Below are 20,218 nucleotides of genomic sequence, written 5' to 3'. Positions count from 1 at the left end.
TGAAGGGGGTGACCAATTATGCAATCAATTATTCTGTGTTTAATAATTGTAATAAACTTAGACCAATGTGTTGAAATTTGTCTTCACTTTGACATGGAAGAATCTTTTCTGTTAAGCAGTGTCATAAAAGCCAAATTAAATTCACCGTGGTTCAATGTAAAACAATAAAACATAAACATTTCCCAGGTGAGTGAATACTTTTTTCAGCTCTGTGTCTATATATACATACACAAATACACACACACACACACACACTTACCATAATTCAGTTTTTTATTATTACCTATTGCAATGCACTGGTGCCACATAACAATGATATTTGCTGGTGATATTAAACCTGATTCTGATTTACAAAAATAACCCCCATGGAACAGCACTAACTTTCTCCAGTCTGAGAAAAATATTATTGTGCTATTTTCTATCACTAAGGTTTCTTTTATTCAACAATGTATCTGAGTCCTTCTGATATATATCACAGTTTAATTTAAAGATACAGCACAGAATAGGCCCCTGTGGTCCTTTGATACACACTGCACAGCAATCCCCATCAATCCAATTTAACCCTAGTCTAATATCCCAGTCTCCAGAGCCAATCCACACCATGTGTTTATCCACTTTTCCTGGTAACCCTCATGCATTGAAATAAATGCAATTTAAATCAATGGTATTTCCTCTCCCTTTACCGTGTCCCTGGCTATCCTGACTACTAAACTTGTTCTCTTTGGCTACAGTATTTCCCCCACCACAGTCTATTGCTCAAGATCCTACCCCCTACTTGCCCATCTAATTTCAAACCTCGTAAGAAGCATCAGCATATCTTCATATCAAGATTTGATTACAGATAAACATATCATTCAGTCAGGTTAGTATAATGTAATTTGACTTTAAAAAAAAATGCTGTATTCCATTAATTAATTTGTACTTTGTCTAAGTGACTTTACATATATTTTTCCTTTATTCTTACAATTTCCCCACTATAAAGATTAAGCACTGCTTGAGGATTTATCCTTACATTCACAATGCTGAAATCCTCTGGGACCACCCTTCTCAACACAGATATTTAGACAGTTATGAAGAACACCTCTGCAAATTGCACTTCACTTCTCTGAGCGATCCAGTATGTGTTACATCTAACCCTCATGACTTTAGGCATAAATGGCATTCCAGTATCTCTTTTGTATGAAATTTACTCAACAACTACTTCCTATCACCACAGCAGAATATTTTTCCGAGCTATTTTCCCCCCACTGAGGTTGAGTGAGACGACAACTAGAGGTCATGGGTTAAGGGTGACATTAAATGCAGAAGAGTTCCCACAATTGTTACAGTTTCTGGATCCTGATAAACAAAGGTAATTTTAGCTTGTTCAAGCCAATGGGGAAAACATAGAAATGATTAATATTGTTTACAAATTCGATTTTTTTTTATTTTTGGATTGCAAATCAATCGGACAACTTATTATAAAAGCTAAAGTCTTTAAAAATCACAATTAAAATGACAACTTTCAATGACAAAAGTTGGTATTTGAAATTTATGAATAATTTTCATTTTATATAGGTTAGCATAGTTATTTTGGCACATATTTAACATATTTCAGCAATAGAAAGTGATCCAAATGTACCATAACTAATAAACATTCCACAATAATTAAAATATCACTCTCATAAAACTACTATAACTTAATTAACTTTTCACATTTTTTCTCCTATTGCCTGATTTGTCTTCTATACATAACTTGTATTAGAATATATTAATGAATGTATGTAGGTTTTAATTGTCTGCATATTTTTCATGTTGTATCATATACCTCCAACTATGATTAGATAGGTTGTGACCCTGCATAATCAAGGCAAATTACATTTTAATTACTGTAATTAAGTCAGTTGCTAATACAAAGAGTACCTCTTAATAGAATTTACCTTGAAATTAGAATTTCTTTTATTAGGTAAAGTATAAAGTTAAATGTATGGATAATCAGCTAAGCTGACTGATAGAGGATATTTTGCAAATAATGTAAATAATTTATTATCAGTTAGCATTAAGATCCCTTGGCAAGAAAAAAAATCCTTGCAGGTAAAATGTATAAATATATTCTCAGTGGAAAGAAAGGGAATTATGTGATAAACATTTTGATGGTGGATCCTTTCACTGAAAGGAACAAGTTAATATTCTGACTGGGAAACTATTAATAATACCAAAATATACGCTGAAAACATCAATTTTAATTATTAATAAATCTATTAATAGGGTATTTTTAAAAGTTTAACAGGAAAGAATTATTTGCATTAATTAACTGTGCTTGTAATTTGCCACAAAACCTGTATTTAGATGAATCTAAATTTGAGGAACAAAGCACACCAAATCATCAGTTTGAAAAGACAAACACAAAATATAGCATTTAGTTGACATTTTCATTATGTTTTTTTAAACAATTAAAACTAACAAGTTTTATTTTACATTTGTGAATAATACATTTACGGTGTTCCATAGATACCACACTGTTTTACAGCAAACAGATTTTGCTTACTTGTGATTATTCAACTCCACTTTCTGTAATTGAATATAGTTTACTTTACATGGCTAAAATATACACTCAAATGCAAAAAGTAAAAATTACAATTGAATCACATTTTACTGTATATACAGAAAACTGACTTTCTGAACAATTTACTGAAATAGTTATTGACACATCAAAGTCTGTGCTCTATTTTCATCCAACACACAGCATTACATAGGAATACTGCTATCTCAGGGGTTTCTAACCTTTTTTAATGCCATGGACCAATACCATGAAGCAAAGGTCCATGGACCTCAGGTTGGGAACCCCTGTGCTATCCAAAGCAAATTCTTGAAATTCACTCATCTGAAACATTATCTATTTGTCTCTCTGCAGATGCTGCCTGACCCGTTCGGTATTTCTAAGATTTCCAGTCTTTAATGTCGGATTTCCACCATCTGCAGTTCTTTTATGCTTTTCCAGTTATATAGGAAACACTAGCTATAACAAAATTGCAAAATACTCAATCCATCTCTCTATGGCAAGTTGTATTTCAATGAGGATCGATATGATCAATCTTAATTTTGAATACCAACTACTTTCAGTTTGATAAGTGTCCAAATAACATGATCGCTATTAAGTCTGTTCTGTAAACAAACTGACAACATAGTTTTAATATTATACATGATTATATGCTTTCACATATGCATACATATAATGTCACCATTAAAAATCACCTGTTGATCAATGCACAGTTTAAAAACTTATTTTCACACCATAACTAAATATGTCATTTCAATTTACATTGAGTGCATTAAAATGCAACTTCTATATTTAACTGCGCCAAATGATAATATGCAATATTTTAGCATACCTTCAGCTATTTGCACAATTGATAATGCATTCAAGGTAATTAGACACATTTTTTAAAGAAAAGCAGTAATATCCATTTGAAATTAAACAAGTATGAAAGCCAAGCACATCACACTGTATGAGTTTTGATTTTCAAATCCAAACTCTACCCTAGATCTATGATCTTTAAATTTTTTTTGCACCAGGATGCAATTTTTACGAAATACTTAATTACCAAGAGTGAAATTTAAGTTGAAAATCTTGGCAACTGCACATTCCTCAAGCAAGTAATAATTATAAGCAGTAACAGTATCATAAAAAGATACCACATTGAGCAATATCACTGTTAATCCCTGGCCACCCATATGTCTTGCTTTGAAATAGGAACTAAACTTCTTTCTACTTAAATTAGACGGTACAATAATTGATGGAACATGTCAATCATTTCCGAATTATGACAATATTAACAGTCATTATCTGTTAGGTCAAACTATTCAGTTTTTATACCTGCGTCGGTGAACGCCCTAATGAACAGTTCAGCTACTTTCCTGTTGCAAGAACTTTTTCACCGTTTTCCAGGATGAATTGACACAGAAATCTGAGTGTTAATTAGAAGCACTTGTAAACCTCTGATCTATTACAATTAGCAACGCAGGTGTTTTTTGCTTGACATCTCATTCCAGATCCTCTGCATTTCTTCGGGAGATATCTGGTGTACAGTGATTACTCTACGATACCTGCACAGACTGTATGAGACCTTCCAGTGATTGAAACCACTATTCTGAAAGGGATGTATACCAAGTTTCCGTAGACACAGCCCGACATAGACATCCTCGAGGTGCAGCATCCTAGTGTGAAGAGACGTCTTGTAAATAGCTTCAGCCACATCTGTGGAAAATACGTACCCTGTTCCTGAACAGAATGGTGGGTAATTGTTGTCTGGGTACAAGTCTCTGGACATGTACCATTTGCTGCGAACATCCCGTATAGGCCCTCCATTGATGACATATCCAGTAAAATATCTCCTCCGGGGCTTTGTGTTCGGCTTGAGCAGTTTATAGATCAAATTGTCCATGTTAACAAATATATCGCTGTCAGTCTTCATTACGTACTTGGCTTTTGAACAGAAGTTGGCTACCCACTTCACGCCCATTACAGTTTTCAGTGTTAAGTTGTGATAGGAATCCAGGAAGTCCTCCACGATGATGTCATGAAAAATCTGGCTCTCCTGCTCAACCATTTCATTCAAAACATGGTCTGTGTTTCTCCCCAGCAGAAACAGGGTGACCAGCTGGAGCCCTTTAAAGTTGTTCTCGTCTCCCCAAGTCTCCCTGATCGCCTGCCGTGCATCAAACTCTTTGTGCGTTGTGCTTACAAGAATGACTAAGAAAGGGTTAATTTGCTCACATTTGTTTGGCTCGTTAATAAGATAATTGTAGTTATGCGGATTCAGTGACCGAGTTCGAATGTTAGTAAAGTTGAAACTCTTTTTCTCGACTATCATGCGTGAAAATGAACTGTGCCCAACGAAGGAGGATGAGGGGCGAGTAGCACTCAAGTACCACAGGGCACTGGCCCAACAAACAACTGTTAAAATATACAAGCAGGAGACTTTAGAAGCCATTTTAACATCCCTTTCACATTACGTCACATATAACATGTGACAAAAATTAAGGAGTCACCTTTGGATGCTTGAGAAGTTATATATACAATTTTAAGACAACTCAGTCATTTTGTTCAAACTGGAATCCTTGCTAATTCATTGCAGGTTCCGAGGTACATGTCTGATTAGTGTGGTTGCACAGAAAGCTGTAGGAAGAAGAAAATAAAATGCTCATTAATATATCAATCATTACAATGGCTTTGGATGTCATTAAAACTCATACATCCGACTAGAAAATATAAAGCTCTTTTCTAAAGGTTGCTGCTACGTCATTTGAATAAGATGTGAAAATGAACCATATCCATCAAAGGAGAATGATTAATGGATTGTATTCAAGTACCTTCAATTCAAACAGCACAATCAAAATGTTGGAGAAACTCAGCAAGGCAGGCAGCGTCTATGGAAAAGAGTAAACTGTCAATGTTTCAGGCCAAGACCGTTCTTCAGGGCTGGAGAAAAAGATGAGAAGATAGAGCAAGGGGAGGGAAGGAAGCAGTATGAGATGGCAGGTGAAGGGTGAAACTGGGAGGGGCGAGGGGTGAAGTGAAGGGCTGGGAAAGAGATAAAGGGCTGGAGAAGGGGAATCTGACAGGAGAGGGTAGAAGATCATGGAAGAAAGGGAAGGGGAGGAATGGCAGAGGGAGGTGATGGGCAGGTAAGGAGATGAGGTGAGAGCGGGAAATGGGATTGGGAATGTTGAAAGGGGGAGGCAATTACCAGAAGTTTGAGAAATCGATGTTCAGGTCATCAGGTTGCAGCCTGAGCACTCGCATGGGTCCCAGCTATGCCTGTCTTTTTGTTGGCTACGTGGAACAGTCTATATTGCAAGTCACACCGGTATCACTTCCCAACTTTACCTACGCTGTACTGACGTCTGCTTTGGGGCTGCTTCCTGCACCCACGCTAAGCTCGTTGACTACATCAACTTTGCCTCCAACTTCCATCCTGCCCTCAAATTTACCTGGTTCTCACAGCTACCTAGTCTATACATCTTCCCACCCTGTCACTTGAGAAAATGCTATCCCCTTCTTTCAATTCCTTCGTCTCCGCCACATCTGCTCTCAGGATGAGGCTTTTCATTCAGAACTAATGAGATGCCCTCCTTCTTCAAAGAAAGGGACTTTCCTTTCTCCACCACCAAAGGTGCCCTCACCTGCATCTCTTATATTGTGCACAGATCTGTCCTCACCCCATCCTCCTGCCACCCACCAGGGTTAGGGTTCCTCTTCCTCACCTACCACCCCACCAGCCTCCACGTCCAGCACATAATTCTCCATAAATTCTGCCATGTCCAATGGGATCCCATCCGAAAGCATACTCCCCCCCCAACTTTCTGCTTTTGACAGGGATCGCTCCCTATGCGTCTCCCTAGTCCATTCATCCCTCCCACTGATCTCCCTCCTGGCACCCTGGCACTTCACCTTGCAGGCAGAATAAGTGCCATATCTGCCCCTACACCTCCTCCCTCACCACCATTCAGGGCCCTAAAAGATCCTTCCAGGTGAGGCGACACTTCACCTGTGAGTCTGTTGGGGTCATATACTGTGTCCGGTGCTCGTGCTGTGGCCTCCTGTATGTCGGTGAGACCCAACGTAGATTGGGAGACCGCTTCAGCGAGCACCTGCGCTCTGTCCTCCAGAAAAATTGGGATCTCCCAATGGCCACCCACTTCAATTCTACTTCCCATTCCCATTCCAACGTGTCATTCTACTGTCGCGCTGAGGCTACACTCAGGTTGGAGAAGCAACACCCTATATTCTATCTGGGTCGCTTCCAACCTGATGGCATGAACATCAATATCTCCAGTAATTGCACCCCCCTTCACCATTCCCATTTCCCTCTCTCAACTCATCTCATCACCTTTCTCTGGTGCTTCTCCCCCTTCTCTTTCTTCCATGGTCTGCCACCCTCTCCTGTCAGATTTCCCCTCTCCAGCCCTTAATCTTTCACCTATCAACTTCCCAGCCCTGTACTTCACTGTCTCCCCCTCTCCCAGTTTCAACTATTACCCACCACTTTGTGCATTGTCCTTTTCTCCTGCCACCTTCTTGCTCAAATTTTTCATCTTTTTTCCAGTCCTGGTGAAGGGTCTTGGCCCGGAACGTCGACTGTTTACTCTTTTCCATGGATGCTGCATGGTCTGCTGAGTTCCTCCAGCGTTTTCTGTGTGTTGCTTGGATTTCCAGTATCTGCAGATTTTCTCAAACTTAAGTTCAAAGTTCAAAGTAAGTTTATTATCAAAGTACACATATGTCACCATATACAACCCCAAGATTCATTTTCCTGTGGGCATACTCTGTAAATCTATAGAACAGTAATTATTACAGGATCAATGAAAGATCAACCAGAGAGCAGAAGATCACAAACTTTGCAAATGCAAATATGAATAAATAGAAATAAATAACAAAAGCCTGAGATAAAGAGATTAAGAGTCCTTAAAGTTAGGTCATTAGTGGTGGAACATCTCAATGAATGGGCAAGTGAGTGTAGTTATCTCCTTTCGTTGAAGAGCCTGATGGTTGTGGGGTAGTATTTGTTCTTGAACCTGGCAGTGCAAGTTCTGAGCTCTTGTACTTTTGACCTGATGGCAGCAGTGAGAAAAGAGTATGGCCTGGATGGTGGGGATCTGTGATGATGGATGCTGTTTTGTGCTCAATGGTTGGAAGGGCTTTTCCCGTGATGTAATGGGCTGAATCCACTACCTTTTGTAGGATTTTCCATTCAAAGGTATTGGTGTTTCCATACCAGGCTGTGACGCAGCCAGGTACCAGCCGAGCAAATAACAGTTAAAATACATTAGCATGGCACTTTAGGCAATAACAATACCAAGAATGATAGTTGATTTATAAAAATCAATGTTAAAGACAATCCTTCCTAGCACCACATGGAAGGTAGAAAGGAAAGGGAAGAGTGGTTCCGCCACTGCACACAATCTCTTATCTAGAAATCTGCCTACATTTTTAGGATATAATCCTGTCGCAGAGATTATCTTGAAAAGCAAAAACAAAAATGCAGATGCTGGAAATCCAAATCAGAAACAAAAAATGCACTCACCAGACCAGGCAGCATCAGCAAAAAGTGAAATGGTTAACTTCTCAAGTCCTTAAACTTTAAGTGTTTCTGTTTCGACATATATAATTGGCCTGAGTATTAACCGCATTTGATCTTTTTACAGAATCGTTTTTTCCCCATTGCTACGCAGCTACCTGTGATCAGGAAGTTTAATTGAAGAAGGAATTTTCAGATAATTTTATCTGGATGAATTCTCATTTTCCCTACGTTTGGCATCTTTGAGGAGATTAGAACATACAGCAGAGGAAGGGCTCCTTTGTTGTGTGGAAGTTAATAATGAAATGTCAAACTAAACCTTTCTGCCTGCACAATGCCATTTCCTGTCTATTCACGTGCCTATCTAGAGGCCTCCTGAATGTATTTGCCTTCACCACCACCCCAGGGTAGTGCTTTCTAGGAACCCACCCCTCTTGGTGTAAAAAGTACTTGCTTCATATATGTAATTTAAACCTTACCTTAAATGCATGTTCTCTGGTATTAGATATTTCAACCCTGGGAAAGATATCAGCTATCTATTCTTTCTATGTCTCTCATAACCTTGTAGGCATTTATATCACACCTTAGCTTCCACCAATCCACAGGAACAACCCAAGCTCTTCCAGCCTCTCCTTTATAGTTCTCTAATCCACGCAGCATCCTGGAAATCCTTTTCTGTACCCTCTCCAACGCCTTAATATTCTTCCTTTAATGGGTGACCAGAACTGAAGCAATACTCCAGATGTGGCCTAACTGGGGTTTTACAAAGCTGTAACATAACTTCCTGGCTCTGAAACTTAACTCCTCAAATTCCAAAAATAAATATATTATCCAGGTCCATATATGTCACCATATACAACAGTGCAATTCATTTTCTTGTGAGGAACCAATGTAAATACAAGAAATACAATAGAATCAAAGAAAGACCAAGCCCAACAGGATGGACAAATGACCAATGTGCAAAAGACAACAGACTGTCAAATTCAGAGAATAAATAAGCAATAAATGTCAAGAACAAGAGATGAAAAGTCCTTGGTAGTGAGTCCATAGGTTGTGGGAACAGTTCAGTGATGGGGCAAGTGAAGTTATCCCCTCTGGTTCAAGAACTTGATGGTTGAGGGGTAGTGACTGCTCCTGAACCTGCTGGTGTGGGTCTTGAGGCTCCTGTACCTTCTTCCTGATGGTAGCAGCAAGAAGAGAGCATGACCTGGGTGGTGAGCCATATGCCTTGCCATTATTGGTCGAGAAAACTATTGATTCCATTGGATTTCTTTGTTCAGCTGTGAATGCCCACTAGGAAATGAATCTCAGGGTAGTATATGGTGGCATACTGTACATACTTTGATATTAAATTTATGCTGTACCTTGTATTCTTTAACAGCTTATCAACTATGTAGCCACTTTGAGGGAGCCATTAAAGGTATAGCTTCCATTTACATTTGATCATCCAAAGTACAACACTTCACACTTGGCTGGGTTAAACTCCATCTGTCATTTCTCCACCCATACCCATATTTGCAACTAATCTACATCCCACTATTATTTGCTTGTCTTCTACATAATCATAATCAACCTTTGTATCATCGGCAAGCATAATAATCCACCCATAAAAGTTGCTGGCGAACGCAGCAGGCCAGGCAGCATCTCCAGGAAGAGGTACAGTTGACGTTTCGGGCCGAGACCCTTCGTCAGGACTAACTGAAAGAAGAGCTAGTAAGAGATTTGAAAGTGGGAGGGGGAGGGGGAGATCCGAAACGATAAGAGAAGACAGGAAGGGGAGGGATGGAGCCAAGAGCTGGACAGGTGATTGGCGAAATGGCTTGCCAATATCCTCTCATATGCTCTGCCATTCATCATCAGTCATGATGAAATGGCAGAGCAGACTTGGGTCAAATAGCCTAATTCTACTCCTGTCTTATTGTCTTATTTCACATACACTAGTGTAAAGGAGAATGAAAGGAGTAACTGTTACTCTGCGTCCAATGAAGCCAAAAAAAGATAAATGACACAATAAATATAAATAATAAGAGGGGAAAGATAAAGGGGTGAGGGAAGAGAGGCAGAGAGGTGATAGGCCTCCTTCTACTACCCACTGTGTTTTCCCCTATTCTTTCTTCATCTTTCCTGCCTATCACGTCCCTGCCTCCCCTCCCCCACCCCTTTATCTTTCCGCTTACTGGTTTTGCACCTGGAACCTTCCAGCCTTCTCCTTCCCACCCTCCCTCACCTTCTTTATAGGGCCTCTGTCCCTTCCCTCTTCAGTCCTGACGAAGGGTTCTGGCCCGAAACATCGACTGATCATTTCCACGGATGCTGCCTGACCTGCCAAGGTCCTCCAGCGTGTTGTGAGTGAAGGCATATGGTGTGTTGGCCCTCATTAGTTCGGAGATTAAGGTCAAGGGCTGTGAGGTAATGTTTCAGCTCTATAAAGCCCTAGTTACACCTCACTTGGAATATTGTGTTCGGTTCTGTGCAACTCACTATAGGAAGGAGGTAGAAAGCTTTAGAGCCGGTCAGAGGAGATCTACCAGGAGACTGTTTGGATTAGAGAGCACGGCTTCTGAGGAAAGGTGAGTGGGCTGCTTGGAGAGGAGGAGGAGGAGGATGAGGGGTGACTTGATAGAGGTGTACAAGGTGATAAAGAGGCATAGTTTGAGTGGATAGCCGGAGACTTTCCTAGGATGGAAATGGCTAATACAAGTGGGCATAATTTTAAGGTGATTGGAGGAAAGTACACGGGGAATGTCAGAGGCAAGTCTTTTTACAGAACGGTGAATATGTGGAATGCCCTGCCAGGGATGGTGGTAGGGTCAGGAACATTATGGGCATTTGAGAAACTCTTAAATAGGAACATAAATGATAAGAAAACGGAGGACAATGTTGGAGGGAAGGGTTAGATTGATCTTATTAGGTTAAAAGCTCAGCACACATCATGGGGGAAGATTCTGTCCTGTTCTATATTAAGGAATTGTGACCACGATTCCCTAACTGTGAAAGATCACACTGAAAGGTCAGTCACATGCCCAGGCTTACCCAATACCAGGCCCAGTATGGCCCCTCCGCTGGTTGGACGACCTACATATTGATTTGATAAAGACTGCTGGATATATCAAGAGGGGGGTGGGACAGGTGGCAGAGAGGGAGTGCCAAGGGTGAGTGGGTGGTGTGCATGCAGACACACCCAGTCCTGAGACGCCAGTCTAGGCCATTTGACTTGAAACAATTAGATTATTGATCATTACAGAACGTCTCTCTGCTGCTCTGATACTTCTCGCATCCTTCCCTCTCCCTTCCCCTTTTCCCAACCATGATTCCCCTCTCCCTGCACCCTTCCCAATCTCAGTCCACAATACAGACGCATATCAGAAACAGGTTTATCATCACCCACATGTCATGAATTTTGTTTTTTTTTGTGGCAGTAGTATAGTGCAATATATATACATGGAGCTTATATACAATATATAGATACACGGAGCTTGGAAAAATAGAGGGCTATGGGTAGTTCTAAGGTAAGGACATGTTCGACATTTATTTATTTACATGAATGATGGAAATAGTGCAAAAATTATTTGGAAGTTAGAGGATTAGAAGCTTTTAAAAACTAACGGAAGACAACCAAAAATGTCCTTAAGGTAAAGATGGAATACAAAAGTAAGCTGGCCAATAATATTAAAGAGGATACCAAAAATTTCTTTAGATACATAAAGTGTAAAAGAGAGGAGACAGTGGATATCGGACCACTGGAAAATGATATTGGAGAAGTAGCAGTGGGGGACAATGAAATGGAAGATGAACTGAATAAGTATTTTGTATCAATCTTCATGGTGGAAGACATTAGCAGTATGGTATCAGGGGTCATGAAGTGTGTGAAGTTACCATAACTAGAGAGAAGGTTCTAGGGAAACTGAAAGGTCTGAAGGTAGATCGTCAGCTGGACCAGATAGTGTATACCCTAGAGTTCTAAAAGAGGTGACTCAAGAGATTGTGGATTTTCAGAAGGCCTGTAACAAGGTGCCATGCACGAGGCTGCTTAATAAGCTATGAGCCCATGGTATTACAGGAAAGATTCTAGCATGGATAAAGCAGTGGCTGATTGGTTGAAGGCAAAGAGTGGGAATAAAGGAAGCTTTTTCTGGCTAGCTACTGATGACAGTGGAGTTCTACAGGGGTCTGTGTTGGGAATGATTCTTTTTACATTATATATCAATGTTTCAGGTGATGGAATTGATAACCATTGCAAAGTTTGCAGATGATATGAAGATCGATGGCGGGGCAAGCCATTTTGAGGAAGTAGAGATGCTACAGAATGACTTAGATTAGAAGAATAGGCAAAGGAATGGCAGATGAAATACACTATCAGGAAGTGTATGGTCATGCACTTTGGAAGAAGAAATGAAAAACTTAACTATTTTCTAAATGGAGAGAAAATACAAAAACCGGGGGTACAAAGGGACTTGGGAGTCCTTGTGCCGGATTCCCTAAAGGTTAATTTTCAGCCTGAGTTTGTGGTTAGGAAGGCAAATTCAATGTTAGCATTCATTTCAACAGAACTATTATTAGATTATGAGGACACTCAGTCCTCATTTATTGTCATTTAGAAATGCACGCATTAAGAAATGATACAATGTTCCTCCAGTATATCACACAAGACAGAACAAGACTAAAACTGACAAAGACCACATAATTATAACATATAGTTACAACAGTGCAAAGCAATACCGTAATTTGATAAAGAACAGACCATGAGCACGGTAAAAAAAAAGTCTCAAATATAAAATCAAGAATGTAATGTTGAGACTTTATAAAGCACTGGTGAGGCCTCACTTGGAGTACTGTGAGCAGTTTTGGGCTCCTCATCTTAGAAAGGATGTACTGAAACTGGAGAGAGCTCAAAGGACGTTCATGAAAATGATTCCAGGATTTAATGGCTTATCATATGAAGAGCGTTTGATGGGTCTGGGCCTGTATTCACTAGAACTTAAAAATAATGAGGTGAACTCATTGAAACCAATTGAATGGTGAAAAGCCTCGACAGAGTGGATGTGGACTGGACGTTTCCTGTGGTGGGAGAGTCTAGGACCAGAGAATACAGCCTCAGAACAGAGGAGTGTGCTTTTAGAACAGAGATGAGGAGGAATTTCTTTAGCCAGAGAGTGGGGAACGTGTGCTATAGGCAGCAATTGAGGCCAAGTCTTTACATATATGAAGGGTTACAGGGAGAAGACCATAAGACCATTAGATATAGGAGCAGAATTAGCCCATTTGGTCCATTGAGCCTGCTTCACCATTTCAGAGGTTGATAGATCCCTGATCGGTCAGCACACAAAGGGATACTGGAAGGAGATTGGGGCTGAGAGGTAAATTGGATCAGACATGATGAAATGGCAGAGCAGACTTAATGGGCCAAATGGTCCAACTCTGCTGCTATACCTTATGGTCTTAATTATACTTGTGGGCATTAGGTTGTGTTGTGCACTTTCCTGTCTCTTCTGTACATTTTAAAATTGTTGGTAATGGTTAGCACAACACTATTACAGCATGGGGTGTCAGAGTTCAGAGTTCAATTCCGGCATCCTCTGCAAGGAAGTCTATACGTTCTTCCCGTGTGCACACGTGCTTCTCCCAGGTGCTCTGGTGTCCTTCCACAGTCCAAGGATGCACCAGTTAGTAGTTTCACTGGTCAAAGCAAGTTGTCCTGTGATTAGGCTAGATTAAATTGTTGGGTTGTCGAGCAGCATGACTCAATGTGCCAGACGGGCCTGTTCTGCGCTGTATCTTTAAATAAAATAAACAAAGTCAAATAAAAGTACTTTTGCTGTTCAGAAGATACTGTCTCCACCTTGTTTTTACAATTAATTTGAATAACTTTTAAGGTCAAAGTGCAAATGAAGTTTCTAACTGGTCAAGGATGAAATTAGATCCCCAATCTATTTTTAAATACACTTCTGACATTGCATTAGAATTATAATTCACTGGATTTCAAACTCAACCTCTTTGGAATTCTATTCCCTAATTTCATTCTGGAGATATTCTTTGTCCTTGACATTAAAGCTCCAGCTGGATTTTAAATCTTACGAAGTCCTGCAGCAGTTTTTGCCCAATAAGCTCCAACTTGAAGTTTATTTACATGTCGAGCAATCGAGGCAGATGGCGAGTAATTTTGTTGCTGGAATTGATAGCTACTTGGACAATCTTGAAATTGAGACATATTGGGTGTATAATAGCAGGAACGTGTAATGAAACTAGAAAATCAGCCATGGTCCTCATTGAGTAGTAGAAAAGATTTAAGTTGCCGCATGTCTTCCTCCAACTTTGATCTTTCATCTTCAAGAACAGTTACTACCCCTCATCCATCAGGCTCTTGAACAAAAGAGGGTAACTACATATTCTACTTTTGGTGTTCCCACAACCGATGGCCTCACTTAAGGACTCTTTATCTTGTTATTTCATGCTCATTATTTATTGCTAAATATTTATATTTGCATTTGCACAATATATTGTTCATTGATCCTGTTTACAGTTACTGTTCTAGAGATTTGTGAAGTATGTCTGCAGAAAAATAATCTCAGGGTTGTAAATGGTGACATATGTGCAATCGGATAATAAATTGTACCTTGAACTTTGAACAATACATGTGATTCAACTGGAATAACACGTACAAAATACTGGAAAAACTCAACAGGTCAGGCAGCATCGATGGAAGGCGAATAAACTGTTGATATTTCAGACGAAGGCTCTATATCAGGCAGCATTATAGCTATGGACAGTTATTTGAAATTTATCCAAGTTTTTATTCTCATTGAAGTATGATGACAGATGAATCAGATGCTACTGCCTGCCTCCAAAATCTAAATACGTTTTAAAAGTGGCTTTATCTATTAGTCAGAAAATAGCAAAGTTCAAAGAACCAAACAACACCACACAACTTGCATGGATAGGATGTTGTGAGACTATCTGGACATCTCTCAATGGATTCTAATCAACACAGTGTCTTTGAAGAAATATTAATGTTCGGATAGCTCCAAAGGAGCAGTCAGTTTGTTAAATAGCAATGCGATAAGTGAAAAGCTGTTCTGTTTCTGGCATCTCTGGTTGAGGTTAAACAATTCACAGGACACCAGAAGAATTCCCCTGCCCTTCACGATAGTGTCATAACATATTTTAAGTCATTCCAAACAGCTACTGCACATGGAGTTTTTGTTCAATGTCATGTTACCTAAATAGAGTCCTCATGAAGGTGAATTCAGAAAAGTATCTTTTTCCATTCTATTAATCATCAACTATTTTTGATCACTGTCAATTTTCAATCCAGAGGTGATATTTTGACTGCCGGGAAGCTCCCACTGCAGAAGTTGCACCTCCTTAAGTGTGAACTGTGATACCTTTAACAGCGATATTTTAATCTTTTAATAAGGCGTTACATGACATCATTTTGCCACAATTCATGTATCTGCATGGTTTTCCAATCCCTCCATATCTCACATCTCCTGCTCCTCCAACTTGGCCAATTTATCTTTCTCTGCACTGAAGCTCCTCCACCATAACCCTGACCCCCTCCTTCTTTAAAAACACCTTTAAAAAATAATTTTTCAGCCTAACTTCTGATTATCTGCTTTCATGTCTGCTCATATGCTGGATTTCTAACAATACCCTATAACACACAAGTAAGCTGGAGAGGTGTTACTAAGTAATCAACACTTATAAAGTTTTCAAATTTAATTGATCAGATTATTGAAATGATTTTGATGTTCATAGTTCTGATTTCCAATTATTCTCCAACCAATTAACCTTTAGGAAATGGATTCTTCTTTTGCTTCAATTAACTGTGTTAATGGAACCCAGTCCAACCTTGCCATGTTTTATTTTTATTTAGTTAGCAATACAGTGCGGAGTAGTTCCTTCCTGCACTTTGAGCCACGCTGCACAACCCCTGACAACTCGATTAACCCTAAACTAAACACTGGACATATTAAATCAGCGGACTCCAACCACCGGGCCGCAAAGCATGTGCTACCGGGCCGTGAGGAAACGATACGAGTCAGCTGCACCTTTCCTCATTCCCTGTCACGCACTGTTGAACTTGAACATAGGGTTGCCATCTGTCCCGTATTTGCCGGGACATCCTGTATATTGGGATAAATTGGTTTGCCCCATACGGGACCACCTTGTCCCGTATTTCCCCAGCTAAGGTAGAGCGTTCCTATGAAACCTTTCGTGCCGAAATGGCGTAAAGCGAAGAAGCAATTACCATTAATTTTATGGGAAAAATTTTTGAGCGTGCCCAGACCCAAAAAATAACCTACCAAATCATACCAAATAACACATAAAACCGAAAATAACACTAACATATTATAAAAGCAGGAATGATATGATAAATACACAGCCTATATGAAGTAGGAATAATGTATGTACAGTATAGTTGGGAAGATTAAGCCAAAACCAATTTGTGGGGAAAAAAATCGGCATGTACACGCATGCACAGGTCACATATGCGCACACAGGTGCCCGCGCAAGGCTTCATGGTCATGGTAGTCTTTCCTGGGGTAACGCAAGTGTCCCGGGATTTAACTGCTAATTTTGTCCCTTATTTGGGAGTGAGAAAGTTGGCAACCCTAACTGTAAAAGACATGTTGAGGTGAGTTTAACCCTATTTGAACACCCACTCCCCTCCCCCCACCCCACCGGTCGGCCAGTCTGCAAGAATATTGTCAATACTAAACCGGTCCGCGGTGCAAAAAAGGTTGGGGACCTGTATTAAATGCCCTATTAATCTACCCTGTACATATTTGGACAGTGGGGGTGTGGTGGAATCAGGGCACCCGGGAAAACCTCAGCATTCCACAGGGAGGACATACAGAGACTCCTTACAGACGATGCCGGAATTGAACTCTGAACTCTGGAACGCCCCAACCTGTAATAGCATTGTGCTGACTGCCATGCTGCCATCGCACCCAAATATCTAAACACTTTCTTTATTCATTTACTCAGTACCAACGCTTCATTGAAAAACCTTCAGTTTTTTACTTTTGGTGTGTTCCCTAAATGATAAATGATGTGCAGCTTTGTAAATTTAGTGTCAGCAGTCTGATTAATCGGGGGTCACGTGAAAGTCACCATATCCACGTTATAACAGTTGGTGAACAGCAACCAGGATGAAGGACGCTGATGCTTTTCCCACTCTCTATCTCAGAATGCAGTGCAGGCAATGGGCATGTCGATGGATGCACTGGTGCTCTATCTAAAATCTGGCAGATTAGCAGGATGATTAAATCTGAATCTTCCCGATCAGTATTGTTGAGTTGCTTCTGGACAATCTTTCTGAGCTATCAGCTGTTATTGATTGTCAAACAACATTTAATATCTTCTACCCAAAATTTTATCTCTTGCCATCAAGTCCCCCTCAAAGTGCACAGAAGGCTGCACCAATTGCTGTGACAAGGTTGAATACCAGTCTTGATTTCTGCTGAACAATTCCTCTGACATGAAAACTTACTTCCACAAGCTTAAGTTTCATTTACTACATTTTACATATTTTGGAGATTTGCAAATTTGATCTACCTGCCTTAAAGTTCTATCCCAACTTTATTTTCCCTCTTGAGTTATCTTTCTATTTGTTATTGTCATTAATTTAAATAACATAATATTTATTTCCAGGTTTGGACTTTGCATGTCACAATCACAGAGTCATTGAAAAATACAGCACAGAACCATGCCCCTTGGCCCATCTAGTCTGTGCCAAACCATTTAAGCTGCCTGCACTCTGACCAGAACCCTCCATACCACTCCCATCCACATAGGGGAATGGAGGGTTATGGTCCAGGTTTACTGGTTACCTGCTCCAAGAATAGGCCTCCATTCTCCAGTTGAATATGTTATAGCTGTTCTGACTTGTAACCACAACCTGCAGTTTAAAAACTCACAGCAACACTGGACAATCTAAAGTAACAAACAGCAAGCATCAGCTTTTCACTACTGGTCTCACGTTCCAAGTCCCAAGTCACGGTGTTTCGGTTGACTCATTTCCTTCAGACGTAAAAGAAAAATCCATTTTACTATTAAATGATGTCAATAAGGTTATTAGATTAGATTATGAGGACACACAGTCCTCTTTTATTGTCATTTAGTAATGCATGCATTAAGAAATGATACAATATTCGTCCAGTGTGATGTCACAGGAACACAGGCCAAGACTGAAAAACTAACAAAAACCACATAACATATAGTTATAACTGTGCAACAATACCATAACTTGATGAAGATCAGGCCATGGGCACAGTAAAAAAGTTCAAAGTCTCTCGAATGTCCTACATCTCACGCAGACGGGAGAAGGAAGAAAACTCTCCCTGCCATGCCCGACCACAGTCCGACTCTGAGTCATCCGAAAACTTCGAGCCTCCGACCAGCCCTCCGACACCGAGTACCGAGCACCATCTCTGCTGAACACTTCGACCCCAGCCTCGGTCGCCTGCAGCAGGCAAAGTCGGGGATTTTGGGGCCTTCCCTCCGGAGATTCTAGATCGCACAGTAGCAGTGACAGTGAAGCTGGCATTTCAGGAGTTTCTCCAGATGTTCCTCTGTGCTTCTCACGTCTGTCTCCATCAAATCAGAATTGTGCATGGCATCCTACTTATAAATACGATATCATTTCACCGGAGAGCTGCGCTGCGTCACGCCGCCATCTTCTCCTCCCGCCTCATTATCTGCTTATCTGATTTGACTCTCTTTTAAGTCATTTACACTTGTACCTGTTGGCATTAATACTGTTGATTGTAGCAATCATTCACAACTACATGGTACACTCTTCAATGGATAGAGTCATTGAGGAATACAGCACAGATACAAGCCTTTCAGGCCAGCAAGCCCAAGCTGATCACATTGTTCACCTAGCCCTAGCTAGTTACAGTTTCCAGCATTCACCCCCTAGCTCATCCTCTCCAAAATGCTTTTGCACCTGTCTCAGTCACTTCCTCTGGCAGATCATGGGCCATACCTACTACAAACAGCCCACCGCAGGTAAAGCCCTCCGAACCATCGAGCACATCTACATGAAACACTGTGGCAGGAAAGCAGCATCCATCATCAGGGTCCCCCATCACCCAGGGCTGCTCTCTTCTCACCAACACCATCAAGAAAAAGCTACAGGAGCCTCAGGTTCAGGAACAGTTATTATGCTTTAACCAACTCACACAAAATGCTGGTGAACGCAGCAAGCCAGGCTGCATCTCTAGGAAGAGGTACAGTCGACGTTTCAGGCCCAGACCCTTCATCAGGACTAACTGAAAGAAGAGCTAGTAAGAGATCTGGGAGGGGGAGGGGGAGATCCGAAACAATAGGAGAAGACAGGAGGGGGAGGGATGGAGCCAAGAGCCGGACAGGTGATAGGCAAAAGGGATACAAGGCTGGAGAAGGGAGAGGATCATGGGACGGGAGGCCTAGGGGGAAAAAAAGGGGGAGGGGAGCACCAGAGGAAGATGGAGAGTAGGCAAGGAGTAATTGTGAGAGAGACAGAAAGAGAAAAAAGGGAGAGAGGAAAAAAAAAGGAAAAAATAACAAATAAATAAGGGATGGGGTGCGAAGGGGAGGTGGGGCATTAACGGAAGTTAGAGAAGACAATGTTCATGCTATCAGGTGGGAGGCTACCCAGACAGAATACAAGGTGTTGTTCCTCCAACCTCAGTGTGGCTTCATCTCAACTGTAGAGGAGGCCATGGATAGACATACCAGAATGGGAATGGGACGTGGAATTAAAATGTGTGGCCACTGCGAGATCCTGCTTTCTCTGGCAGGAAGCAGTGTGATATACTGCGTCCGGTACGGCCTTCTATATATTGGTGAGACCCGACGCAGACTGGGAGACTGTTTTGCTGAACACCTACGCTCTGTCCTTCCAGATGAGGCGACACTTCATCTGTGAGTCTGCTGGGGTCATCTACTATATCCAGTGCTCCTGGTGTAGCCTCCTGTATATTGTTGAGACCCAACGTAGATTGGGAGACTGCTTCACTCCATCTACCAGGAAAAGCAAGATCTCCCAGTGCAAACCCATTTCAGTTCTACTTCTGAGTTGTCAATCCATGGCCTCCACTTCTGCTGCAATAAAACATACTCACGTTGGAGGAGCAACATCTTATATTCCAGCTGGGTAGCCTCCAACCTGA

The 20,218-nt window shown here is 40.9% G+C and overlaps 1 protein-coding gene across 2 annotated transcripts in view; it reads right to left on the bottom strand.

The window, feature by feature from the left end:
• Nucleotides 1-1,418: 1,418 nt before the first annotated feature.
• The window catches only part of b3galt1b (UDP-Gal:betaGlcNAc beta 1,3-galactosyltransferase, polypeptide 1b), a 173,861-nt gene continuing 155,061 nt past the window's right edge, over nucleotides 1,419-20,218 (bottom strand). For both annotated transcript variants that reach the window (XM_063050147.1, XM_063050148.1), the window contains exon 3: nucleotides 1,419-5,158. In XM_063050147.1, coding sequence (XP_062906217.1) covers nucleotides 3,993-4,973 — 981 coding nt within the window. In that variant the 5' untranslated portion in view covers nucleotides 4,974-5,158 and the 3' untranslated portion in view covers nucleotides 1,419-3,992. The remainder of the gene's footprint in view (nucleotides 5,159-20,218) is intronic.

This window comes from Mobula hypostoma, chromosome 6 (genome assembly GCF_963921235.1).
Source record: "Mobula hypostoma chromosome 6, sMobHyp1.1, whole genome shotgun sequence".
Classification (NCBI taxonomy): domain Eukaryota; kingdom Metazoa; phylum Chordata; class Chondrichthyes; order Myliobatiformes; family Myliobatidae; genus Mobula; species Mobula hypostoma.
This window is presented reverse-complemented; position numbering and strand designations above follow the sequence as displayed.